This window comes from Neolamprologus brichardi, chromosome 7 (assembly GCF_056152115.1).
Source record: "Neolamprologus brichardi isolate AB-2024 chromosome 7, ASM5615211v1, whole genome shotgun sequence".
In the NCBI taxonomy this organism is placed as follows: Eukaryota; Metazoa; Chordata; class Actinopteri; order Cichliformes; family Cichlidae; genus Neolamprologus; species Neolamprologus brichardi.
Window position 1 is genome coordinate 8,490,215 of NC_142110.1, and position 27,857 is coordinate 8,518,071.

General features: G+C 42.5%; 2 protein-coding genes across 3 annotated transcripts; one reads left to right on the forward strand and one right to left on the reverse strand.

Moving 5' to 3' along the window:
* Positions 1 to 1,781: 1,781 nt before the first annotated feature.
* On the reverse strand, positions 1,782 to 3,028 carry LOC148101938 (uncharacterized). The gene has a single exon (XM_087843012.1). The coding sequence runs from the start codon at positions 2,911 to 2,913 to the stop codon at positions 1,945 to 1,947; it is 969 nt and encodes a 322-aa protein (XP_087699138.1). The 5' UTR covers positions 2,914 to 3,028; the 3' UTR covers positions 1,782 to 1,944.
* A 1,262-nt stretch (positions 3,029 to 4,290) lies between these two features.
* LOC148101939 (liprin-beta-1-like) lies at positions 4,291 to 26,415 on the forward strand. 2 transcript variants are annotated; one of them, XM_087843016.1, is made up of 11 exons: positions 4,292 to 4,414; positions 4,683 to 4,774; positions 6,099 to 6,276; positions 7,862 to 7,943; positions 17,730 to 17,935; positions 18,734 to 18,823; positions 19,745 to 19,858; positions 20,136 to 20,267; positions 21,030 to 21,122; positions 26,154 to 26,215; positions 26,331 to 26,415. In XM_087843016.1, the coding sequence occupies exons 4-10, from the start codon at positions 7,880 to 7,882 to the stop codon at positions 26,172 to 26,174; spliced, it is 720 nt and encodes a 239-aa protein (XP_087699142.1). In that variant the 5' UTR covers positions 4,292 to 4,414; positions 4,683 to 4,774; positions 6,099 to 6,276; positions 7,862 to 7,879; the 3' UTR covers positions 26,175 to 26,215; positions 26,331 to 26,415. The 2 variants fall into 2 exon arrangements, with proteins under 2 accessions (XP_087699141.1, XP_087699142.1); XM_087843015.1 differs by lacking the exons at positions 26,154 to 26,215; positions 26,331 to 26,415 and having other exon boundaries at positions 4,291 to 4,414; positions 21,030 to 21,244.
* The last annotated feature ends 1,442 nt before the right edge of the window (positions 26,416 to 27,857 follow it).

The window sequence follows — 27,857 nt, forward strand, 5'->3', positions numbered from 1 at the left end:
TCAAAAGGACTGTATCGTTCTACTTTTTAAAAATTACCTCATATAATATTGTATTGTAACGCACAGTTACTCACGATTGCGTCACAAAAAAGTAACTGTGCGATGCAAAAAACAGTACAATGAGACTTTAAAATGTTTTCTGTCTTATTGGATTCATTTATTTAATCTAAGTTCATATTCTCTCTGATCTCGCACTCTCGTGTTTTCTTTAATGAACTACTGTGATAAAATTTTAAGAGAAATGAATGGCACGTGGTTCATTAGACTTAAGTCAGATGTCTTGCTCTAGAAGTGACATCTCCAGTTTCATTATTCACTGATGACTCCTCTACTTCAGTGCACATCAGTGCATTGAAAATATTTTGAAACCACCATTACTAAAATTTAAAAACGAACTTAACCTTGACTTCATTAATATCAATCTAGTTAACACAAAAGTTAAACAGTAAGATATTGATAGACCTGTAGCTTGCTACTGTCAACAACCTTCTACTGCTTAGAGGTATTTCTAATTTGGCTTTCTGTTTTTCTTCTTTTTTTCACATATGGTGTACAAACAGTGTAATGACTGTGAATGCTTCTATGCTGGTAATATCAGGGCTATGTGTGCGGGCAGGCGGAGATGAGGATCCAAATGCAGGACTCGAACACAGAATTGTAACTCAAAACCTCAACTTCATTGCTGGAGAAAACAAATCATGAACTGAACACAAAAATACTGAACACGAAAACACACAAGTATAACCCGATGGTACGACGCAACACTGAGCAAGGGCAAACACAGGGCTAATATACACAGGGAAGTAATCAGGGAATGGAAAACAGGAGGGAGACACAGCTGGGAGAGATTGGGGCTAACGAGTCAGGGGATCAAAGCTGGACACACTGACATAAGACACAATCCTTCAAAATAAAACAGGAAACAATACACACTAAACTAAGACACGGACTGGACAGAGAGAGACAGACTAGACACTGAACTAAACCAGCAATAAACACGAGAACACAAAACCTAAGAACTAATCCCTAAACAAGAATAACTAAAACATGGATTATTATTAATAATAATAATAATAATAATCATCATCATCATCATCATCATCATAACCAACAAAAGCACCACAAGAGAATAAGAAAACAATCCATAATGCAAAAACACACCAAAACATAACAACTCAAAGTACTGGGTCAAACTGACCCAGAACCGTGACAGGGCTAAATTTAAAATTATTAAACTTACTTAAGACAATGTATATTCTTCTATGACAAAAAATACAAGTGTTCATTTAAGCAAATAAACAGAGCCGTAAGAGATGTTTTTCAAAAATTGTTTTCTTTATTTTTATTTGCCGCTAACAAATCTTTTTAAAAGATTTGTAGCTTTTGTAGTGCTCCCTACTATGTGAACCCCTCACCAGAATGTTGAACTTTTTTAGTTCAAGCAAATTAAACCTCAACAATCAAATGATCCCCTGTGAGCAAGCACTAGGCACGGTGGAAAGGAAAAACTCCCTTTTAACAGGAAGAAACCTTTGACAGAACCAGGCTCAGGAAGGGGCAGCCATCTGTCACGACTGGTTGGGGGTGAGAGGCAAAAGAAAAGAAAAATGAGAGCACGAGTTAGCTAAATGTTGCTCATGTTGTCTAACATGAACAACGTATGGTTTTCTGGACTGTGGATGAAAAGCAGTCCATCATTACTAGTCTTTAAAAGGGAACTAATCCATCACTAAGGTAGCAATATGGCTCAAGGAGGCTATAGGCAGAGTTAAAAAGGCAATCACTGTAAAGCATTGAAAAGCCCCAGTAAGCTGCAGGTATAATAAGGCCTACTGCGGCAACACCTAAACCTATTTTAAGTAGGCGTTTGGCACCATGACGCCATGAACCACTACTAGTCGGAACCACGTCAGGAGATGGTTCTGAGACAGGAGAATCAAGCTCTTAAGGTTGAAGACCAAGATTGTCCTGTGTCGGGACCACATCAGGAGATGGTTCTGAGACAGGAGAAACAAGCCCCTCAAGTTCATGAGCAAGACTCTCCTGCTGCAGAGGTTCACCAGTGATGTTGTGAACAGCAGCTAATACTTTTTCTTCCTCCTCCCTTGTCAGCTCATCCTTAAGATTATTAATTATTTCTCTTTTCGTGTTAAGATGTTCATAAAGTTCATCTATGAGATCTTGTTTATGAACAAGTTTGAAATTCTGCTTTTTGACTTTTTCTTCCAGCAGAAATATTTGTAGTGTCAGACTTTCTGTTGTCTTTTCTTGATACTCAAGATTTTCTAAATGTTTCTTGAGATTTGTGTTCTCTGTTTTTAATTTTTTTATCTCAGCAGCAATGCTGCTGTTCTCTTTAAGGAGATATTCTTCTTTCTCTTGAAAGTCATGGTGCATCCTCTGAATTGTGCTTACCTGCTCCTGCATTTTAGCCTCCAGAGATTCCACCTGTGACTGTTTTTCATCCAGTGCCTGTCTCACCTGACGCTGAAGAGTACAAATTTCTCTTTTCAGCTCAACTGTGAGTTCTGTCTTCTGAAATATTTCCCTATGTTGTTTTTCTATTATCTCTTCTTTTTTTATTGTTTTATGGTGAGCTTCTCCCACTTGCTGCTCAAGTCTCTCTAAAGAGTCCTTGAGATCTGTGTTCTCTTTCTTTTGCTCGTTTCTCTCACTTTCAATCTGAGACAACTGAGCCTTCATGTTTTTAAGCTTATCTCTTGACTGATGGAAATGATCTTTATAATAATTCTTTTTGCACTTTAGGGTGCTCAACTCCAACTGGAGTTCTTGTATTTTCATTTGAAGCTCCATAGGGTCAGGTATTTCTCTCTCCATCAACCCATACAGTCTTTGTGATTCCTCTCGAATCTCTCTGTCAGACTGTGAATTATTAAATGTTTCGTGTGACATTTCTTTAAAGGTTTAATGCAAAGTGTCGACAAGAAAAAATGTTTGCTTAATTGTTTAAGTTTAAAAATAGTCCCTTTCTGAAAGGTTTCTGGTTTGCAAAACACAACTCGCTGTTTCCGAAACTGTTCCAAGTAAAACTGTGTTTGCGAAGGTGAAGAGGGGGTATTTAAGGACTTTTGTGGCCGCGAATTTGACGTCAGTGCTCTTTGAGCCTTTGATCCTTTGTTCGATCACAGGATCACAGGACAGCTGTGCGTAATTCTGCGCATGCTCAGAGAATGCCCATTGAGATGCACGGTTTTGTTTTGTTTTGTTTTGAATTTTTTTAAATACCCTGAAAACAGTGTTGCCAACTTAGCGATTTTGTCGCTATATTAGGGAGTTTTCTACGGTGGCCCCTAGAGACAAAGCACGTACAAACTCCAAAACACTTGCAAACTCCAAAACACATGCAAACTCCAAAACACATGCAAACTCCAAAACACTTGCAAACTCCAAAGCACATGCAAATTCCAAAACACAACGGAAGTGCTCCAGGACGCTAGGGGCAGTGTTGAGCTCGATTTGCAAAATAAACGGCAAGTTTGTCTGTATGGGACGGTCTAGTCTCTGTCGTGCTTCCCAGGTTGCCTAGCAACCATGATACTAACCGCTGGAAACGTGTCATACAACTTTGTTTGACAGAAATGAAGGAAAACATATTTTGTTCATTTGTTTGTTTGTTTCTACAAGAGCTTTGTGTGATTCGATAAGTATCTGAGGTTGAGACCACAGGACAGTAAAACATGATTTTTGGGCTTAATTTCTGTACTGAACAGTCATTTAAGATTAGTTAGTAAATAACAATTAGCTAATGTTGTTCATGAGACTAAAGTCATATCACTTTGGTAATGTAAATATAATATGGCCAATATTATAGTTATTATATTAATCATTATTAGCTATTACAGCAGTGAACATGAACTCTGTGTCAAATACTGAGCCTCAGTACAGATTCAAGTTGCAGTTATTTATAGGTCTTATCACCTTAAATCTTCACTCAAAGACAAGTATCTTTGACAGTGCATATATAGGTGTATCATATATATATATCATATATATGTTTATATATATATATATTTATATATATATATATATATAAATATATATATATATATATATATATTTATATATATCATTGCACATTAATTCTCTACACTTTGGACAGATAATCACACATTAAATACAGAGGGAACATGTCTCACTCAGGCATCTCTAGACTCAGCTGGCATTTAGTTGTAGCCCTCAGAGGTATTTCTTAATTAATTATTTTTGTTACTTATATTTGAGTGCCTACACCTCCAATACTTTCCTTTAAAGATGATGAGATATAGCTGAGAGTCATCCGTTTCATCCCAAAGTGTCGTCTCAGAGATATGACCTACTCTGCGCCCATCACAGTGGATATAGAGTACACCCGTGGCAGTCAGAGGATAATTCGCAATGCGCTGCCCATTGGAAGGTATCTTTTTTTTCCCCCTCCCCTGCTTCTTTTCTGTGATGCAGACATATTTATGTTACATTTATATCAAATCTACAAATTTAAAACCTCTCCAGCAAAGCTCAGTAAGCCAACAAGTGCTAAAAAAAGATTTAGCTTTTGTGATTTTTAAGCTTTGTTTGCTGATAAACTGACCTTCTTCACTCATTTGTGCTGACGTATTCTGCTTTATAACAACACTGAAGCAATATTCATATTTTATTAATGAAGATAACTCTGCTTTTCTCAGGATGCCCATCATGCTGCGAAGCTCGAATTGCATTCTCACGGGAAAGACGCCCATGGAGTTTTCAAAACTCAACGAATGTCCCCTGGATCCAGGCACGTAACCATAGCACTCTCATTTTAACTTTTTCCCCCTGAAGGGCCTCACCTGGACCCTTAATGATGAGTTTTGGCATCTCAGTATATATCAGTAAAATGTTTGATGACCATTCAGGGCTCTAGAGTGCGACTAATTTGGTCGCAAATACGACCAAATTTTTCAGTGGTGCAACTAAAAAAAATATTTGGTCACACCAGTGTGACCAACTCTTCGGGTAACAAAAAAAAATCTCTGCAACTCTCTGTGGTCAACAACAGACACACAGTATGCCCCTATCGTGGACTAAACCATTCAGAGATAGTCAGGGGCGGGACCTCTCTGATTGGCCGTGGTCCAGTTGAAAGTGCAGGTGGATAGAGAGAGGTGAGTAGCTTGAATAAAGCGATATCGATTCATTAAATCCTGAAACGACTTTTAAATAGAACTGTGTTTTGCCAGAAACGCCAGATTCTCAGATTAAAGCTCACAAAACTAATTCAACAACCACCAAACAGCAAATGAGAGCAGGTACACGGATTCCACACAAAGACGTAAACACAGAGCGGACTCGATGCATCAGAATCAGCTTTCTCTTTCTCGGCTTTCTCACCTGATGGCCTGTACACGGACACGCTGTCGGAGCTCACCGATTCTGATGCGTCGGGTCCGCTCTGTGTTTACGTCTCTCTCTCTCTCTCTCTCTCTCTCTCTCTACTTCAAACACCCATCTCAAATCTCTGTTTTCTGCATTATTCATTTGCTTATTACCCACAAGTCTACCATTTTTTACAGCGCTGTCGGCCGCTGTCTTTTTTTTTTCTTTTTTTTACTTAAATGACCTCGGACAAGAAAGCCTAATTTCTGCTGTTCAATACTGAAGAAACTAAAACTTTTTAAAATTATGCAAAATTGCAGAATCTTTTTAAGGTTGTCTGCTATAAAAATCCAGGCAGAAAAATCTCCTTCATGTTTTTTTGTTTTATTCTCAGTTACTTTCACACAAAGGCATCTGCTGTGATGTTCACAATTCTGATGAAAACATCACAAACATAAAAAACAGACCAGCAGACTCATATCTTCGACTAGCAGCTGGTACTTACTTGTCACCCAGTTGTAGTCCAGCTTTCCTTTATTGTCCTCTTCTGAGCCGAGGGCCTGAAGAGCCAGCTGCAGCTTCTTTCTGTGCAGTGGCTGTTTGATGCCCAGCTCCTAAACATCCACAAGTTTGGATTAAACACACAACATTCCCCAGTTACTGCACAGGAAGTTCAGGGCAGGAATGCTTTTCTTCCAGTGTTGGTAAATTTATTAAATTCTTCTGCTTCATCGCACCCTCTCCAGGTCCAGCTGCGAGGCCTGTAGCAGCGTCTGTCCAGAGGAGATCCACACGCGAGCCATGTTTACATAAAGACCAAGACCCTGCTCCTGCAGCCAGTCGCACACCTGATCCTTCGGCCAGCGTGCAAAAGCTGTTCTAATTTACTAATTTCTAAACTGCTTTTCTGCCTGCAAAAGCAAAGTGAGTGAAATCCAACTTTGTCAAAGTGTTAATTGAGCAGCTTAACCATGCACTGAGCAGTATACTGTGAACAGCAGCCGAATCAAAGCTTGCAAGGATGTTAACCAAGGATCCAAAGATGGCTCTGATGTTATAATTGTGTTAACAAGAGAGTGTAATTAAATAAAAAATGTACATTAGTACCCCTGCACATTACTGTAGCTGATATTATGTCAACTATTTCTTAGTTCTAGCTTCTAAATTATATTGACTTTTGAATTCGTGCTGCTTATTAGCAAACCAAATTCTTATATAAACTAGTATGATTTGTATAATTAATCAATTAGTCAGTTTAGTTTAGATTTTAGCTGACAACCATTCAAAGGTCATCCCTTGCAGGGTTTCTAATGGGTTGCAATTGTTTTTTCGGGGTGTCTACACACACAGGCATGAAATATTTATGGATATATGTGCAGAAATATTTGTATACCAGCCCTCGTCCTTCCATGGAAACATTGTAAAATGCTCGAATTCTGCCCTGCCATTTCTAAATGTCAGGTCTTTTGCAAAATGTGTAGTAAGCAGCTACTGTTGTTACTGAGAGAAGCATCTTTACACACATTCAGGATTTTACTGTTGGAAACCACCCAGCACTTTACTGTGGACCAGTGGCATGCTGGGTGCTCATCTCCTCTCAGTCTGCTGTGTGTTGTGTCGAGTCTTGTGTTTTAGTACGTGCTTCTTTTACACATAATGGAAACTGTGACTACAGAAATGCTTAAATAACAGTGCTCAGTCTGTGGGTGGTTTCCATAAAGTCTGAAACTGGTGGAACGTCCCAGTGCTGGGCACTCCCAGGATTGAAGGTAGCTGAATAAAGAAGAGGTGTCAGTGGATGTTTGTGTGCACATGAACATCTCTATTTGCATGCTTAAACATGTACAAATATACAGCAGGGTCTTTCGAACATCAGAAGAGAAAGGGACTGCTGTGTTGTTTGGGCAAATGTAAAGACTGGGACACGGAAATGCATCTTTATTTCAATCCAAACAAAGTTCCCACTGTCCTGTTGATAGGACATTCAGAACACCAGTGTTTTAGATATTGGTTTAATTTAATATTAAACAACTGGCATATCAAAATATGCATAACATCAGATCGAAATCAAAATTCTTAGCAAAACACAATTTTTATCTTCCAGCACTACGGTGCGCTAGGTTTCTGCCACTTTGCTGCCATCCATAAGTCAAAATTTGTAATCATTATCCCAACTGGGTATCTCACAATTTTGATTTGCCTCTGCTAATCAGGAAATTTTATTTTGTTTCGTTTTGTTTTTTGTGGCTTAAACAAGTTTTTAAAAATGTATGTCTGGTTAAAGCTGTAACATTCAAAGATCATCCTGCTCAAGAGTGAACTGGAAATACATAACAATAAAAGTTTATTTTATGTGCATGAGCAAATGAGCAGACATGTTTGGGAAAAAAAAAAAAATCTGTAACCTGTAAGTTGAAATGTGAACTGAACTGTAGTTTAAAAAATAGTTTTAAAACATTTACTGTGTTTCGGGGCTAACCCTTTAAACTGGTTTTATTGGTCTTTATAGGTTTGTCAGTGACTGAAGATGATGTCTGATGCCAGCGACATGTTGGCTGCTGCTCTTGAGCAGATGGATGGAATTATAGCAGGTAAACCTCTCCCGTTAAAAAGTATCAGCGCAATATTTTACCATGACTTTTAGTACTTGTGAAAGCCTAAAGCAACAAAGTCTCTGCAGGTCTTCTAGGTTGAGTCAACATTGATAAGCCCTTATCTGGTGTCTTGTTATGGCTTGTTGCACAGCTGACATTCAAGCTGTCATGTGATACCTTGTGCTCCATCTAGCCTTTATTCTTTGCACTTTGAGTCTGTGTAACTCTAAACCAGTGGTTCTTAAACTTTTTCTACCCCTTTTAAAAGCTGGGAAAAGTTAATGCCCCACCCCATGTATTTGTCAGTCTTTACCAATAAAAGAATCCAAGTGAAGGTCAATCTCATAGCATCATTTTTTTTTTTGGGGGGGGGGGGGGGGGGGGGGGGGGGTCGTCCCTTCTTTTTTTCTTTTTTTTACCTATGTAAATCTCATTCAGTCACCTATATGCATTACATTTCTCTCCATATCCCTTCCCCCCTCAGTGGGTCTATGCCCAGATGTCTGTTCACCTGTTCAGAGTAATGTTACAATGCTGGTATTTGTGTGTGTATGTATATATATGTAACCCAACCAGTGCAGGGGCCTCCCTACACCCCGGACTCTGCGTTGTGTAAGTTTGTGTTGGATTGGGGTGCACAGTAGAGAGACCAGTCGGACACAGGCGTTCAATTTGTGGCTCGGACCGCGCCGTTTATTCAGATGCTGGGGCAAGCACCACTCCAACTCTGCTGCTGGCCCTTTGCAAATCACAGTAAACACTGCGTGATTATCGACATAGTAAAAGACAACAACAAATATATAAAAAACACATTAAGCAAAAATAATCATGTCTTTACAAAATTCCTCGGTCTCAGGAATGTGTATGAGACAAAACTAACATAGCTGGACTACCAGCAAACTGTAGCTGGAAAGCTAATGCTTCATCTTGCATTACTTTTCCCGAATGAGTGCTCTGCTAACTAGCGGGAATGTAGCCCGAAATCGCGGCAGATATTACCAAATGAAACATGCACACAAACTGCTCATACTCTCATCAGACAATACATGAACCTCCCAACAAACACAATATATGCTTAGCAAACCGCCATTTTACACAGTGGAACACTTATTTTTAAACAAAAAACCAATGCAGTACACCTCTGACAGTGCTTACCTTTGCAAATCACAGTAAACACTGAACAAAGATGGCGCCCGCGCGAACAAGAAATCTGAACTACGGTGTCCTGCAGAGGACAAATGGTCAAAATTGCTAAAATTTACAATGTATATGCAGCTCAACAGCGACACCTTGTGACCTATTCCAGTCACTGCCTTACATCCGCCTCTCCTTTAAGTGATGGCGTCCCAGTCATCAAACAAAACAAAACAAAACAGTCTCACTATGTATAAAAGAATAACGGTGTGGGAAGATGTGCAGTGTAATGCGAAAATGTCTATGTGTGTATCCTATTAGTATGGGTACACTGGCTGTGTCATCCTACGTGTTTCCTGCAGCCCTCCTTGCTTTGGCCCTCTGCCACAGCTTCCATCCCCTTTCTATCTTCTTTTGATCCGCCTCTGGTTCGTTAACTCTCGACCCATAAGTCAGTCTCTTTGGGGGATGCCGACTCCTCGGCAAGTTCCTCCTTGGTTCACTTGGTCTGGGAGGTGAGTGGGTGACCCTGGCAGTTTCATTCCCCCTCCAATCTTCACTCTCTTGTCCTGCCCCTGTGTCCTTTTCCCCTGGTCCTGTGGGGGCAAGTGATCCATTTGCTGCTTCAGCTGAAACTCCCTCCCCACCTCCTTCCAGGCTATCAGCCTCCCAGTCCTCGATCGTGTCCGACTCTTCCTCGTGTCTGATTACTTCACCAGCCTGCTCTCCACTGTCCTCTACATCCTCAATCTCTCCTCTATGCACCTCCTCCACATCGAGCTCCATTTCCTCCCTTGCCTCCTCTCCCACCTGCTCCACTGGAAGAAACATACACTGTGTGAGTAGGTTGCGGTGGACCACTCTCTCTGTATCACCATTTTCCGATCGCACCACATACACCGGCATGTCTGGCTGTTTCTTCACCACAATGTATGGACATGACTCCCACTTGTCTCCGAGTTTGCTTCGCCCCTCCACATGACACACTTTAACAAGGACTCTGTCACCCGGGCTGAAGCTTTGACTCTTTGCTTGTCGGTCATAGTATCTTTTCTGGTGACCCTTAGCCTGGCGAGAGGCCTGATTAGCCTGTGCAGAAGCCTGTGACAAGCAGTCATGCAGGGTCTGGACATACTCGCTATATCCCCCCGACCCATTAGTGGTTGACAGCCCAAAAACCAAGTCGACAGGGAGCCGTGGATGCCTGCCAAACATCAAGTAGTATGGTGTGTACCCTGTTGAATCATGGCGGGTGCAGTTGTAGGCGTGTGTCATTGCATCCACATATTCGTGCCACCGGGGCTTCAGGTGAGGTTCTAACGTCCCCAGCATGTTCATGAGGGTGCGGTTAAACCGTTCAGTTGTCCCGTTGCCCTGTGGGTGATAGGGCGTGGTGTGGGTCTTAGTGATGCCGGTGCATTTACAAAGCTCCTTCACCACAGCACTTTCAAAATTACGCCCTTGGTCTGCATGCAATTTTGCTGGGAAGCCAAACCGACAGAAAAAGTTTCTATACAGCACCTTAGCCACTGTGCATAGCGTGAGAAATGGTCAGTGACAACAAGGACATTTTCGATACCACCTTTTGATTTCTCAAGAGTCAAGAAATCCACACAAACTAGCTCCAAGGGGGCACTGCTGTGGATACTGACCAGGGGGGCCCTGACCCCTGCGGTTGGAGTTTTCCTAAGGCAGCACCTCTCACATTGCTCGCACCAAGCCTTGATTTCCTGAAACATCCGTGGCCAATAAAATCTCTCCCTTATCATGTGCAATGTCCTCTCAAAACCAAGGTGGCCTGAGTCATCGTGGAGAGCAGTCTTGACTGATATACGCAAATCCTCTGGTAGCACCAATTGCTCAACTACTCCCCTTTGGCTGTCTTGGACGCAGCGGTACAGGATGCCATCCCTTACCACTAACCTTCTCCACTCCTTTAAGAGAAGGCGCACGTGCCCTTCAGCACTCATTCGCTCACTGCGGCTTGGCTTCTGGTTCATACTCTTATAGTGCAAGACAGGGCCAATAACAAGGTCTTTTTTCTGCCCTGCACGGATCTCCTGTTTGGTCATGGTGGGCAGGGATTCCATCCCCACATCCCTGTAAGGCTCAGTGGATGTAGGGGGCCCGAGTTCCAGTTCCTCCCCTGCAGGCGTGCCATGGCCAGTGAGGCTTTGAATATCCTGGGTAGCCTGTGTCACACCATGCCCCTGTTCATCGACACCCACCCACTGAGGGCATGTCTGTAGGATGTGCATGACCTCCTGGTTAGACATGCGAGAGAGGGCGTCAGCGTTTGTGTTGCTCTGTCCCCTCCGATACTGGACATCGAAATCGAAAGCAGCCAGCCTAGACACCCACCGCTGGCCTGTGGCATCCAGCTTTGCTGAGGACATAACATACTTGAGAGGGTTATTGTCTGTCTGGACAGAGAACCTACGCCCATAGAGGTGGTCGTAGAATTTGTCTGTGACCGCCCATTTGAGAGCAAGGAACTCAAGTTTGTGTGCAGGATACCTTGTCTCTGCTGGGCTCAAACCTCTGCTGGCGAAGGCTATGACCCTCTCAGCTCCCCCTTGGACCTGAGCTAGAACGGCGCCCAGACCCTCCCCTGAGGCGTCCGTCTGCAGAACGAAAGGCAAGCTATAGTCAGGATATCCCAGCACTGGAGCGCTTGTCAGCCTTTCTTTTAGGGTCTTAAATGCCTTCTCGCATTCATCTGTCCACATAAAGGGTGGATCGGTGGCCAGACTTTTCTTTCCCCCTCTCTTTTTCTTCCTGGGGTCACCAGCAGTTAGGCGGTACAGGGGAGCAGCTAGGGTAGAGTACCCACTTACATACCGCCTGTAGTATCCAGCAAATCCCAGGAATTGCAACACTTCTTTGCGGTTTGTGGGCCTCACCCAGTTTTTCACCCTGCTGATCTTTTCTGGGTCTGTCCGGATCCCCTCAGCAGACACTAAGTGACCCAAATACTGAACCTCCTTTCTCACTAGCTGGCATTTAGAAGGCTTTAACTTCAAGCCATGCTCCCGAAGCCGATCGAACACCAGCTGCAGTCTTTCCAGATGGTCATCAAAGGTTTTGGAGAATATAATGAGATCATCAAGATAGATTAGGAGGTGGGTGAAGTTCAGGTCGCCAAAGCAGCAGGTCATGAGTCTCTGAAAGGTGGAGGGAGCATTCTGGAGTCCAAAGGGCATCCGATTTGCTTCAAACAGCCCCATAGGGGTGCTGAATGCCGTCTTGTGTTTGTCATGCTCCGCCACCTCTACCTGCCAATAACCAGAAGTGAGGTCAAGGGTGGAGAAGTATCTTGCCTGCCCTAGAGTCTCCAGAGCTTCCTCTATTCTGGGGAGAGGAAAAGCATCTCTCGTGCTGCAGGAGTTCAGTTTCCTATAGTCAATACACAGCCTTAGTGATCCATCTTTCTTGGTTACGATCACGACAGGTGAAGCATATGGACTTTTGCTGGGCCTGATAACGCCTGCTGCCTCCATTTCTGTCAGCAACCTTCTCACATCCTGCCACTGTGATGGGGGGATCTTACGGTAAGGCAGTCGAAATGGCTTAGAGTCGACCAGAGGGATTTCATGCTGCACAGTCTTTGTATGGCCATAATCCAGGGGGTGCTGTGAGAACACACCTACGTTCCTTTCCACCAGCTCTTTAAGAAGGGAACGCTGGTGCTCGTTTTCGACGTCTGCGCCACTTAAATCCACTTCCTGGCTTGCCACAACGTGGTCCATACCCAGGCATGCTTCTCTGCCTCCGCGAATGTGATGACTGCCCTGCATCCTGTCTGAAAAGTCCACAATACTTTCCACCAGAGATGCCTTGGCCAGATGCGTGTGAGGCTTGATAGTGATAGCATGCTGGGAGAGGTTCATCACTCTTACCGGGGCACATCCTTTCTTTACATCAGCAAGAACTCTGGCGACCAGGATGTCTTGGCTGAGCTGCAGGGAGGGATGGCCTTCAATTAAGACTGTATAAGTCTTTCTTTGTGGTCCAGCTTTTATTTTGCACATTAAATCCATCTCTTTCCCAGCTTGAATGTGTACCTTACGACCAGTGTAAACAACAGGGCCCACTGTGTCATCCACATCACACTGTTCAGTGCTCTCAATCTCCAGCAGGGAGGTGTACCACTCCGGATGAGTCTCCTTGACCTGGAGAAGGAACTGCAAGCCGTAGGTTGCCTGGAGGTGGCTTCTGGAGGCACAGAGGACATTAGTTCCTACAAGCAGAGGAACAGTGGAGCGGTACTCTGTGTTAGTGACAACAAAAGCGGGCACACCCTTAAACTCTCTCCCCAACAATTTCAGGTCGATGCGTAGCACACCATGGTAGGTGACACTCTGGCCCCCTGCACCTTCTATAGGTATCTTAGAAGGTTGTAGCTTTTGTTTATGGAGGGTGGGGTGGCTGCGCCAGTACTGATGCGTAATACTGGTTATCTGGGAGCCAGAGTCGATGAGTGCCCTGCACTTCATTCCGTTGACTTCCACCTCTCCCTCATTCCTGGGACCAACTAGGGGAGTGCTCTCTCCTCCGTCACCTTTGTTCACCTGCACTGTGGGGACTTGCTGCTCACCCATGGTTGCCCCGGCGACCATGGGCTTTATCAGTTTAAAGGCTGAGCTGAGTAAGTGTTTCCCTCCATGGGGGTCACAGGCTGAGGATCGCGTGCCCATGTCTGATCAGGCCCTGGGAGCACTGCTCTGCAAACCCGGGCTATATGTCCTTGCTTCCCACACCGGTAGCATGTGACCACTGACATTGGGGTTGCAGCCCCAGGAGGTGGTCGGACTCTCAGTGGAGTGGCAGAGGATGGAGCATCAATTCTCGATTCAAGGTGGGTCAACTTGGCCATCTGCTCCTCCTGGCTCAATGCTAATTTCTTGACCATCTCTGCTAGCTCTGACCACTCTGAGGAATGTTTAGCCTTTTCTGCCTTCACATTCACACTACACTCTGATGCCACTTGTACCTGGGCATAAGTTCTCTTTGACTTGTTTTGAGGCTGGAATCTCTTTGTTTCTTTTGCTAAATTTCGGAGCTCAGCCTGCAGCTCACGGAAACTCAAAAGCCGGGGCTTCATTGGCGAGATCCTCGCATACACATCTTCATCATTAATCCCCCGTATGAACTGCCGGGTGAGTTTACTGTCACGGTCAGGGAAAGGCTTGCCTCCTCTTTGGTTTTCTTCCACAGCTCGCAGTGTTGCCTCCAGTGCTATAGCATATGAACAGGCAGACTCCCCAGACCTCTGAACACGCTCATAGAAGTCCGCTAGTAGATCTGAGGAGCTCTGTGTGTCGCCGTGCTCTCAGTTCTTCGAATGCCCTTTCAGGTGTTTGGACATGGAGAGGTAGATTCAGGACCAGCTTTCGGGCTTCACCAGTTAGGTGACGCACCACCGTGGAAAAGCGTAGGTGAATCGGGAGCTCTATTGCCTCAAGAAGATACTGCATGTCACGAATCCAGTCCTCTACAAGGACCTTGCTGTCAGCACTGCCAGTGAAGGCTTGGACATTTTTCACTTGGTGAGTCTGTATAAAACCACCGTAGGCAGCTAGTGGGGGGTTAGCGTTGGCTGCAGCCCCGCCAGGAGCACTTAAAGAGGTATGCACCTGCTGGGGGGGTATACCAGGGTGTCCACTAGCTTGGGGGTCTAAAGCAGAGGTTGGTACGTGCATTGAGGCATGGGTGCCGGGTGGGGCTATAAAACCTCCATGGGTCATATTCACAATAGGGGGCATGACAGTGTTGGAGCTTATAGCAGATGAGTGGAGGGGAGCTCGAGAGTCATGGACAGCAGCTAGTGGCATGCGGGGCAAACGGGGGGTCAGCCCATGCTTTGAACTTTCAAGGGTCTGCTCGGCTGCAGAACGATTATTCATTATGCCCACTCCCTGCACTGTTAGGGGGCTTGGCATGGTGGCTTGGGGGGCAGGTGTGGAATACAGATGGCTGGTGTATGCTTGGGAGCTGAATGGAACGGTCATCGTTGGGTAAGGAGTGTTAAATGATTGGTTCAGGGTGGGCTGCTGAGTACTTTGCACCGCTGGGTAGTTGGGATATGAGGCAACATGGGGTGCCGGTGTAGCATGGACACTGGCCTGAGGAGAAAAAGCAGGGGGCATAGTTATCTGTACATCTGGCTGAAACACTGGAGGGGCTGTAGTTAGAGGGCTGTGGTTGGACTGGCTTGTCTGATTGGCTGGCACTGAACTTGGGCGAATTTCAGATAGGTGTGAGGGCACCTGCATTTGGCCTCCATAGGCTGGCAGTGGTGGGGCATGAGCTGGAGCCACGCCAAGATCAGTCTGGGGTGAAAGCATGGTTGGTGGTGGGGTCTGTTGTGTGCCCAGCCCAGAGTCGGTGAGGTCCCTGATTGGGGTGTGATACTGTAGCCGCTGGCCAGTGAAGCTGGGGAACTGGGTGACCAGCTTCGACTTCACTGATGACTGTTGGTCCACTGTATGGACGCTAGCTGTTGCCCTTTCATTCAAAAGGTGAGGCTGTGCCCTCTTCGGAGTGTCTGCATAGTCTCTCATCATTTTCACTGTCCTGTATTTCCAATTTAGCTGCACCAAAAAATGTATGTGGGTTGTATGCTTTTCAGTGTGAGTAAGTACAATCTATTTCTAGTAAAATAGAACACAACACAGATGTATGACAACTATCATCTCATAACGCAAAAAAGAATTCACAAAAAAAACAGCATTAAACTCAGAGTGCAGTTAAACAACTATCTTCAACACAGAGGTTGTGAATGACACAAATCAGAAGCAATTTCTTAACCGCATTTGATGATTATCATTATAGACAGGGAACATCAGTTAACATTCTCACTACAATTCAAGTCTCTGAGTCTTTTTTTTTTTTTTCTTTTCAATGACAGAAAACCCTCAAATGAAACCACCCCAAGATTTCACTTTCAAAGGATATGCCTGGGGAGGTGAAAGTCCCAGTAATACAGCTGCACAGGCAGTTATATACTTAGTTCAGTACCCCGTCAGACGGCAACACCTCTTACTGCAGCAGCGTAGCTGGGGGTGTCGGCATTGCTTTCTCTCCGGTCTCGAAGTGCCACAAATCCGGGTCACGGCACCAAAGATGTAACCCAACCAGTGCAGGGGCCTCCCTACACCCCGGACTCTGCGTTGTGTAAGTTTGTGTTGGATTGGGGTGCACAGTAGAGAGACCAGTCGGACACAGGCGTTCAATTTGTGGCTCGGACCGCGCCGTTTATTCAGATGCTGGGGCAAGCACCACTCCAACTCTGCTGCTGGCCCTTTGCAAATCACAGTAAACACTGCGTGATTATCAACATAGTAAAAGACAACAACAAATATATAAAAAACACATTAAGCAAAAATAATCATGTCTTTACAAAATTCCTCGGTCTCAGGAATGTGTATGAGACAAAACTAACATAGCTGGACTACCAGCAAACTGTAGCTGGAAAGCTAATGCTTCATCTTGCATTACTTTTCCCGAATGAGTGCTCTGCTAACTAGCGGGAATGTAGCCCGAAATCGCGGCAGATATTACCAAATGAAACATGCACACAAACTGCTCATACTCTCATCAGACAATACATGAACCTCCCAACAAACACAATATATGCTTAGCAAACCGCCATTTTACACAGTGGAACACTTATTTTTAAACAAAAAACCAATGCAGTACACCTCTGACAGTGCTTACCTTTGCAAATCACAGTAAACACTGAACAAAGATGGCGCCCGCGTGAACAAGAACTCTGAACTACGGTGTCCTGCAGAGGACAAATGGTCAAAATTGCTAAAATTTACAATGTATATGCAGCTCAACAGCGACACCTTGTGACCTATTCCAGTCACTGCCTTACATATATATAACACAAATGACTTGGCATGACATCATTTGACATGAACTGGTGAAAAGTCGAGAGAAAAAAAAGTTCTTTAGTCTGATCAATCAGTATTGATGTGACGAGGTGTATTAGTGCTTGTGACATGGGTAACATGCAAATCTGTAAAGGTGCTATCGATGCTGCAGCATAATTGTAATGTGTTCTGCCATCCAGACAATGTCTTTAAGATCTTTGATTATGTTAGCAAGATTATGCCAAACCAGATTCTACTTTAATTAAAGTAGCAAAGGTCTATAAGAAGGGTCCAGAAAGGAGAGGCAAACCTGTTGTAAGGATGGAACATTTGTGACTTTGCCAGCCTTTTGTGTCCTCATCAGAAGGCTTAAAATGTTGCTTAAAAAAGGAGGTGATGCAACACAGTGGTAAACATGTTCCAACCTTTATGAAATACACTTTTTTTTTTTTTAACATACGCTTTTTCTTTTAATGACAGTTATTCAGTTTCAACATTTTTATAAATTGTGTATTCAGTGTTGGCTTTAAATAATGTGATTACATTTTACACAGCATCCCAACATTTTGGAAAATTATATTGTGTTCTTCAATTACTGTTAGTGCCTGAGCCACAAAATGATTGATGTCCTCTGTAATCTAGCAGATGAGAACTTTTACTCACTAAAGCTTGTCAACAAACATCACATGCAGCATAAGATGACACTGCAGTCTGTCTCTGGACTAATTTTATCCTCATATTTATTCCTGTTGTGATTCTTTTGTCTCAGGTTCCAAAGCTATAGACTACTCCAATGGTTTGTTTGACTGCCAGTTGCCTACGTCACCTTTTATGGGTAGTTTGCGAGCGCTTCACCTTTTGGAAGACCTAAGAAGTGTCCTAGAGTTGATGGACTCGGAGGAAAGGGAGAGTCTACGATGCCAGATCCCCGACTCCACAGCTGACAGCTTTGTTGAGTGGCTCCACGGTCACATGGTAAGACCCTTACTTGTGGATGTTAGAAATATCAGTTGGATTCATGGAAAGAGATAAAGTTTATTAGCAGGTCTTTAGAAATTAAAGCAAACAGACCACTTTTTGCTCTTCTGCCATCCAGAAAAGTGTAGCCTCAGGGTAAACCGTTGTAGCGCTCGTGTTGCATTTTCTGTTTTTGAAATCGGTGCAAGTTGTGTAATCTTGCCAGATCTCTCTTGGAAATTAGATTTTTAATCTCAATGAGATTTTTTTACCTGGATAAATAAAGGACTAATAATAAATCAAAAAATCATGGAAGGAGTTTCTCCTGTGATGGCTGGGCATGACGTCCTTCAAACAAACTGTAGCACAGCTGGTTTGATTCTGATTGTTGCGTGTGCCAAATTAAAGCTGTATTAATACAGAACAGTGTGGGCAAACAGTCTTGTATCCAAGTCCACAAATGGCTTGTTTGCTAAGCGAAAACGCAGAACAATTGTCCTGTACTGCTGGGTTCCCATGGAATCCAAGATGGATTAGCTGTATTGGTGTCACAGTTGATGTGCAGCAAGAAACGCACAGACTTCTTGTGAATCAGAGCAGTGACTGGCTGCAGGCCAGTGAGAGTTTTTGTGTAATACTGTAACCCACTCTGTGTACAGCAGTCTGAATGTGAGCTCTCCATTTCAACCATGTAAGGTTTTATTTGTGCAGGGTGAAGTGGTGTAGCTGCTCAGGCACTTTGATGTGAAGAATTTCAGCTGAGAACATTAGTAGACATTAAAGAGTTCTTCTAATAATTTATTTTTCTCTCCCCAGTCTAACGGACACATTTCATTGGGTGGAGGTGACCACTACCAGGAGAGGCTTTCACGACTAGAGAGTGATAAGGAGTCTCTTGTGCTTCAGGTACCTGTCTAGCAGTAATTCCATAATTTTACCATCTCCTCCACCGTCTATTTTCTGTAAAAGTCCTGTGAAGCTCATCGATGTTACTTCTCCCTCTCATCGACCAGTCAAAAACAAGAAGGGGCAGGACTTGCGTTATCAACACTGTAAACAATGGCGGGCGAGAAAACCATTTTTGTAACCTAGCAACATCAAGCATTGAAAGAATGCTTGAAGCTCTAAAAATTAAGTCAGGGGTTTGACACACAAAAAACACTTACTGATAAATATTGTTTTACTTAAGAAAATACTCCTAGTACTTAAACCAACGCAGAGTTAAAAGGTGAAAATGGAGCACAGCCTGACGTCCTTAATAAACTCAATAAATCTGCTGCTGCTCTGAAAACGTCAAGAAACCGCAAATTTCTGAATAATAGTTCACATAATGCTTTATTATTGAATTCATTTTTGTTTGTTGATTTTTAATGAATTTCCCTGGGGTGGCAAATGGTTACTAATGTAATTATTAGCCAGTGTTTGTATAATTTATGGGTAGCTACAGGTGGACTCTCCAGGATCTGGAAAGGAACTGAAACATTGTAAAACCTAACTGGAGGTTTCAAAGCTTGCTCGTGTTTCTGCCCCACATGCAAAAGATTTATTGCACTTGAACTGTGATCAGATTTGTTTAGTTCTCTCCCTCACTGTTTTTAGGAGCAGGGTATCTGTATATGTTGATTGCATGATTCTAAAGCTGCCGCCACCCCTGACGTACTAAGAGAGATTTCTCTTCTGACTTGAAACTCTTAAAAATCTATAATAGTACAAAGAGTGGAACTGATAACTTTGGCTCATCATGTTCTTTAATAACTTGGCCCTTGGTTTGTTTAATATCAGGCTTTGCTGTCCTTTCTAAAAATGTGTTACCTTGTGTTCATGCAGGTGAGTGTACTGACAGACCAGGTTGAGGCTCAGGGGGAGAAGATTCGGGATCTGGACTTGTGTTTGGATGAGCACAGGGAGAAGCTCAACGCCACAGAGGAGATGCTGCAACAGGTCTGTGTGTGTTTGTGTGTTTGTCTTACACTCTGAGGACGGGAAAGTTTGGGTGGTGCTGACTCTCAACTGGAAGAGCTGAGTTCACACCCTCCTGTCAAGTAAACATCTACTGTGTGCACTGCTGTGCTAAGTTTATAAGTGGATGTAACAGGGGCGTCTTGTTAAAACTGTTACTCATTGAGGCTTTGCAAATGACTTTTTGTGTCTCCACCTTTACACAATAATTCCTGTACTACCAGTGTTGTTTACACAGATTATTTGTTTGTTATTACAGGAGCTTCTGTGTAGAACTACTCTGGAGACTCAGAAGCTTGAGCTTATGTCTGAAGTGTCCAACCTTAAGCTGAAACTCAACAGTATGAAAAAAGAGAGGCTTGACTTTGATGACGGATTTAGGGACAGCGAGGTGAACTAATCCTCTTTGTTTCTGAATGTTTCTTTTCTATCTCACTTAATGCACACAGACACACACACACAGACACACACACAGGCTCAACAATAATGAAACACTCATTTATTTTCTCCTAAATCTCGGGGAGAGAGGATCCCGTCTTATTATCAGTCTCAAAGTCATTTTTATTCCTTGTTAGTATTTGCTAAACTAGCCATTGACGGTATACCCACATTATTGTAATATTAATTGGATTTTTTTTTGTTACTTTATTAGACAAGATTTTTATAAAGATGTTGTCAGTCATTTGTTTACTAGAGATGGGAAGCTCTCTGCTTCCCAGATAGACCGAGCAGAATGTCTGGAAAGCTTTCAAACACGTCATGGTCTTGTTGTAGCAGCGCGGCCATCTCTTCCACCCCGCTGGAACAAAAAGCTGCTGTCCGTGTTCCGCCTCACAGCACATAAATCACTTCTTTTCTACAAGCAGCTTCCCCTCATTTTGTCACTGCTGCTGCTTGGAAGCACTGATTTGCTGCTTTCAAATGCATTTGTAGTCACTTTATAGAACTTTTTGCTGATACAAGTCACATTTGCAAGATGGAAGCAGTTAATGAGATGTTAAAATGATTCACTTAAATTTCATTTTGGAATCTTAGAGTTAAATTTTTATCTAGAGGACAAAAAAATGTGTGTGTGTGGGGGGGGGGGGGGGGGGGGGGGGGGAATTATCCTTCAGTATTTAAGGTGTGACCTGTTCTTTGTTTCTTTTGTCAGGATTTGATTCTTGAAATTAATGAGCTGCGGTACAGACTGACTGAACTGGAGACTGAAAAACTACAGTATGAAAAGAAACTTAAATCCACTAAGGTGAGTCATCCCAGAGCACTTTACTGGCTGTGTATGTATCTTAAGGACTAGTTTTACCCTTTTTTAAACAGCCAAAATCCACCATTCTGTTTAAAGTCAATACTTAACAGCTGAAATGTTCTTTTATGCCCTTTAAAAAAATATAATATCTGTACATCTCTTGTTACCTGGATAAAGTTATTCATGCAACCATTTCAGCTGCTATTTGTATAGTATTATTCTGTAGTCACAGTAGGGAAAACAGTGGTTTGAGACCACAGCACAGCCAGAATTTTTGCAACTATGCAATGAGCATTTGGATCTTGTTGCCTTGGAAATGGTTCCTTTGCAGATGTGGACGAGGACTGTGATCACTCAGTCAGCTGGTATTTGCAGAGCGGCTTTGATGGATCAAAATGGTGATAATACAGTGTCGGTTTTAAATTGAAATGGGGTTGAGTTGGCATTTACAACCCTAATTCCTAAAAAGTTCAGATGCTGTGTAAAATCTGAAGGGGAGGGGGGAAACTGAATGCAATCTATTCATCCATCCATCTATGTTTTCTTTCGTTTATCCGGGGCTCTGTTACACTATTGGAGCAGCAGCCTAAGCAGAGAAGCCCAGACCTCCCTCTCCCTGGCTAACTCCTCCAGCTTTTTCAGGGAAATACCAAGGTGTTCCCAGGCCAGCTGAGAGATATGTCTCCAGCATGTCCTGCATCTGCCCTGGGACCTCCTCAAGGTGGCGGATGTCTCACCCAGGAGGCGCCCAGGAGAGATCCTAGTCAGATGCCCAAGCCACCTCAACTGGCTCCTTTCAACATGGAGGAGCAGCGGCTCTAATCTAAGTGTCTCCCGGATGGCTGAACTCCTCACCTTATCTCTAAGAAGAGGCCAGCCACTCAGTAAAAGCTAATTTTTCTGCCCCTTGTATCTGCAATCTCGTTCTTTCAGTCACTACCCAAAGTTCGTGACCATAGATGGGACGTACACCGACCGGTAAATTGAGAGCTTTACATTCACGCTCAGCTCTCTCTTCACTACAATGGACCCGCACAGCATCCGCGTCACTGCACCCAGAGCACCAATCTATCTTTCGATCTCCCACTCAATTCTCTCCTCCCTCATGAACAAGACCCCGAGATACTTAAACTCCTCAACTTGGGGCAGGAATTCATCCCTGACCCAGAGTGGGCATTCCACCCTTTTCCGCCTGAGAACAATGGCCTCAGATTTGGAAGTGCTGATTCTCATTCCCACTGCTTCACACTCTGCTCCAAACTGCTCTAGTGTGAGCTGGAGGCCATCATCTGATAAAGCCAGCTTAATCACATCATCTTTGAAAAGCAGAGAGGAGATTCTGCGACCACTGAAACGAAAAGCTTCTGCCACTTCTACACCTCCTATGGACTTTCTGTCCATAGGAGTTCTAACTTTTTGGAATTTTTTTGTACTTGCAATGTGTTTGTGATTAATCTGCAAAAGTTGCAAATCTGTTGACATATGTGGCCAATCTGTTGCTGTCTACGTACACAGAATTTTGCATCAAAAATGTATTTATATTCAGGGTCCAGCCAGAACATCATAAATTTGAAACAGAAATTTCAAAGTTCCTCCACAAATGGTGCCACACTGCTGCAGGATGGTGATTCAACTTCTTCAAAATGACACTGGTGCTCAGCAGCCTTCCTTTTTATGTGGGATATAACCACAATGCAGCCACTGACTTGAGTCCTCTATTGCAAAAAGGCTCATCATAGATGATTTGCACTCACTGGAACAGTGACTCTGATTGATTGCAGTGTAATGGGGTGTTATGAATTAGATGACATATTGACAAACCTTTACCAAATTGTCTGAGAAGGAGTTCAGTTATTTTGAGTCAAATTGCCTTCTGCCAGGTAACTGATGCAATTGCTTTGAAGGTGGTCAGTCAGAGGCTGGGGGATTACTAACCACCATGTTTTTTTCCTCTCTCCTGGTCACAAAGAGTTTGTCACCCTTTTGCCTCTTAATCCAATTCCATTAACAACATCTAAGATTTTTTCGTGTTATTTAGGATTTTTTTTCCTTCTCATTCAGAGATTCTCATGGCTGTTTGAATGCTGTGAATTTAGGTTTTGGTTGCAAAAGGAAACGAGTTCAAATATCAAATGGACCCTTAATTGTTACAACACAGACAAGAAAATTGTTTGTTTTACAGTTTGAAAAGAGAAGTTAACCAAGAACAGAAAAAGCTAAACTAAACTAGGTGAAGGCCAGCTGACTATCAGACTGCCACCACCCTTTTATATGCTGACGTTAGAAAAGGTGAAGGAGGGACTCTGCTTACTAGAATTTTCCAGATGATTGCTTTGGATGTTTTCTATCGTATGCTTCTTGAACTGCATGTAGTAACTGCGTGTAGCTTTGGGGGTTTTGTTGTTTGTTGCGGTGCCTACTTTTAATCTGCTTTAGTGGTCATTTTCCTGGAAATTTAGATATTCAACATTTCTTGATCTCTTTTTATCTTCTCTCCTTCCCATTTCTGTTTTCTTCTTCTTTCCGTGGCTTGTCTCTTTACTGCTAGTCACTAATGGCCAAACTTTCTAGCCTGAAAATCAAAATGGGCCAGATGCAGTATGAGAAACAGAGGAAAGAGCACAAACTCCAGGCGATGAAGGTCGGCTTTTCCCAGGATGACTGTTGTGCTTGCTGTATGATTATGGTTTTTTGACCTCTCCCTTTGGCACCTCTTCTTCTTCTTCTTTTTAATTTTTGAGGCATAAAACGATTAAATCTGGTTAGATTCTGTTTTCACGCTCAAAAATGTATGTATTTTTGCAAATAATTTACTTGACCACGCATTACTGCATTTTGCTATAATGCATGGTTAAGTCAAGTGCAATCAGAAACACCACTTCCTTAAGTCTGCATTTACTAGGCACCAATTTTATAATTTCTTGTCCTGTTTAGTCTCTCATCCAGATGAAACTCTTAGAAAGAGGCTGAAAGAAAAACGTAAGGGGGGTTTTTATGTCCGTGATTTTATTATTGCACTCACCTCCACCCCTATTTGCATGAACGAGCATGAGCCATCTGAACTCTGCTTGTCCATTATAACCAGTTGCAGTGCTAGTACCCGACCACAGCGCGCCACATCTCAACTTTTTTTTTTAATGGCACGAATCTTGTCACTGAGTTTTTAATGCCCGGCTACAACAGCAACAAGAACAGTTTGCCTTGTGTTGTTAGCAGGAATGAAGAATGAACTGTTTGTTGTGACCCTTCAGACTGCTTACTCCACCTTCTGACTCATGTCTTCCAACGTTAATCACCTACCTCTCTTCACCAGCAACCTGTGTGTGCGTGTGTGCGCACCCTGCTAACCTGTCCTGCTGTTGTGCTTTTCAGTTTCTTTCATGTACAGCTGTCTTAATAAATGTCCACTTTCCCATCAGTTATATATACTATACTCTACATTCATCTGTATAGAACAGTTTCATTTTTCATGCACAGCACATGCACTCTCCATGATTCTCTATATTGAAGTACAAATTACAAGTGTCCATTTTAAGAATCCTATTGACTAAAGCAAAAACACAAGCTACCTTCATGTCTTGAGCATACCTTTTAAACATTTACAGTGCAGGTGAGGAAAAATAAGCGAGGCCCCCGAGTTTAATAACTAGTCAAACTTTTCTTGGGTAGAAGTAACCTTGAATAAACATTTGTAGCTGTAGACCAGACCAGTTTAATGTTTAACAGACAGTTTATCCTTAGGACTGCTTCTGCTCAGCCAGATTCTCAAAATGTTTCAGTATAAATGAGTTTCTTGAGGTCATTCTGCAGCTTTTCTATCAGGTTCACTCCAGAAGAAGGATTTTCTTTGTTTGTAGTCATCCTTGAGTAGATTTATCTCAAAGTTTTGGCCTTTTGTTTCACTGCCAACTAGGGATGCAACGATACCAATTTTTTCAAACCGATACTTGGATCTGAGTACTTGCCGATACAGAGTACAAAAAAACGATACTTCTACCACACACACACACACACACACACACACACACAAATACAATTAATTGGAAGACAGGTTTTATTATATTCCCTGCCGATAAAAAATAAAATCTTAATAAAAATGACCACAAAAAAATTTCAAGTGAAAAATAAGCACTTCTGTTAAATTATTGCAGAGTCTCCACTTTGTAATTTTACAAAATATCACTGAACTATTGGCACTGTCTCGAGCTTTCAGAATAATAAATAAACACTTCTGTTTGGAATAAAATAAATACAAATTAGGTTTCGAATAAAATAAACTTTTAAATTATTGCAGAGTGTCCATATTGTAAACAAACAAACAAAATAATTCTTATTAAATAAATAATAAAATATAAAAAATTATAAAATAAATAATAAATAAAATAATAATTGGCCCCCTAGTGGCCAATCTAAAAAACTACAACAGAAATGACAAGCCTCCCTCTGATTAATGAAATAAGTTGGTATCGGTTCATGGTATCGGTTAACTTTTACGAGTATGAGTACACACACATTTTACAGTATCGGCCCCTGATACCCGATACCAGTATCGGTATCGGTGCATCCCTACTGCCAACAATAACAGTTTGAGAGATATAAGCATAATTTGCAGTGTAAAAAAATTAGGAAACTGAACAAGTGGAGGACAAAAAAAGTTCTGTTCATCCATCTGTTTTCTAAAGTATCAGAAATGTTCTCAGTGAAAGGGTGGCTGTGAAGAAAGAAGGGAAACTGGTAGAAAAGGCTGAGGTATGCCAAAATACACAAGTACTGAAAGGGACCGCTATCAGAGTGTGTGTCAGTGTGTTGAAAAGTGGAAATGTTTGAGCAAAGGTTAACATGTAAAACACCCGCTCACACCAACACTGTGTGTACGTTTGGTTTCTAAAAAGCAGTGTGGCCGTGATGTTGCTGGACTGACAGCCTGTAATGTTGCATCCTGTATGTTTAAATTTTACATATCCTCACATTTTAACACCCTCAAACTTCACACCAGGAACTCTTTCATTAATCTTTTTCTCTCCTCTCTAGATGTGGAAGTCCAGAGGATGAAGAAGGCAGTGGAGTCTTTGATGGCAGCAAATGAAGAAAAGGTACATGTGACCAACTAGGATTCACCGTGTATCACATCCCAGCTACCCAAAGCTGCTCCGGGGGGGGGGGATAAACTGACCTCATTTTTCTTTTTCATTACCTTTTCCTTTGCAGGATCGTAAAATTGAAGAACTGAAACAGTCACTGCTGCGGTACAAGAAAGTACAAGACATGGTGATGTCCGTGCAGGGAAAGAAAGGTTACAATCTAAAAATTTAAGTATTTTGACAAATTTACATAAAATTTGATTCACAGCATTTAAAAACTGACATTAATGATGTGCTAAAATAATGCATTTTAAGCTTTAGCTGCCACACAGACCCTTCAGCTATCCCTGGGTTGCTTGCCTTTTCCCCTTGTTGTTTGTATAGTTTTGTGTGCGAAAACTTTTGAGCTACTTCCTACATCTTGTGAACAGGATCATGTGTTAAATAATTTGATTTTATATTTTGGTCCATTACAGAAACAAAGACAAATGATAATGAGCACGTTGAGAGTTCTGGTGATGGATGGGCCACAGTCCGAGCTAGCCCTCCGTCTGTGGAGTCCGAAAAACAAGAAGGCACGGATGCTGAACAACTGAGAGGGAAAAGCCCAGATGAGGTTTGTGGAGAGGGAGAGGAGATGCAGCAAAGGGCCACGGGTCGGTCTCAAACTTGGTCGGTGCGTCTCAGTCATGTGGCATGCGGTTGCCTGTTCACCCACTAAGCTAAACTGGCACCCATGGTATCACTATTTTAAATGGCAGAGAACATGAGATATTTTTAATTTTGCTTTTACTCTTTTTCCTCCCCTGGAGCGACTTCACATATCATTAAACTCTAAAGTGCTCAGTAAAACACTCTCACAAAAACTTCACATTAATTTCACTCCTTTGGAAATGAGTGTTGAAGAGCTGGACAACCAATTAGTTGAATAACATCTTTTGTCAGATCTCTGTATGCAGATTTAGACTGTTCTCAGGGACTCTGTAGAGTTTTTAAGTCACAGTTTTAATGCATTTAAATCTTCTTTTGTCTTTCTGACTCAGATGGAAAGCCCCAGTGGACTAAGTGAAGAGCCCTCGCCTTCACCCAGCCCGTCTGATCCAGAGAAAATGTCAGAATCTGAACCGGCAGATGCAGAAAGGTAAAGATTTTATGTGTTATACATGACTGTTTTTCTTTTAACAATATTTTTAATTTACAAATTTAAAAAACAAATAACTGGAGAACACTAGACGCCAAAGAACCAAACAAACAGCAAATCCAAACATGGCAAACCACCAATCCTAGTGGAATCTCTTTCATATTCTTCACTGACGAACACAGTGAAATGGTGCTCATTCTGCCTGCATGTGTCTTGTATTTATATTAAAATGCTGTAACTTGCCAGGAATTACATAAATTCACATTAAAATCTGAGTATTGGAAGCTCTCACTGCAATTTACGCTATAAATAAAGTGTAAATTTACACTAAATTGTGGTAAGAGCGGTGAAGCATGCTGTTTAATGCACGTATATGTTTAAATTATCCGGGGCAGTCCATGTGGCGTTGCACCACGTGTTTGACGTGTCACTGAGTGCTTGTTATATATGTTATATATTATTATAGCACTATGACTAAATAATGAGGGAAGTATTATGTATCACCACCATGAT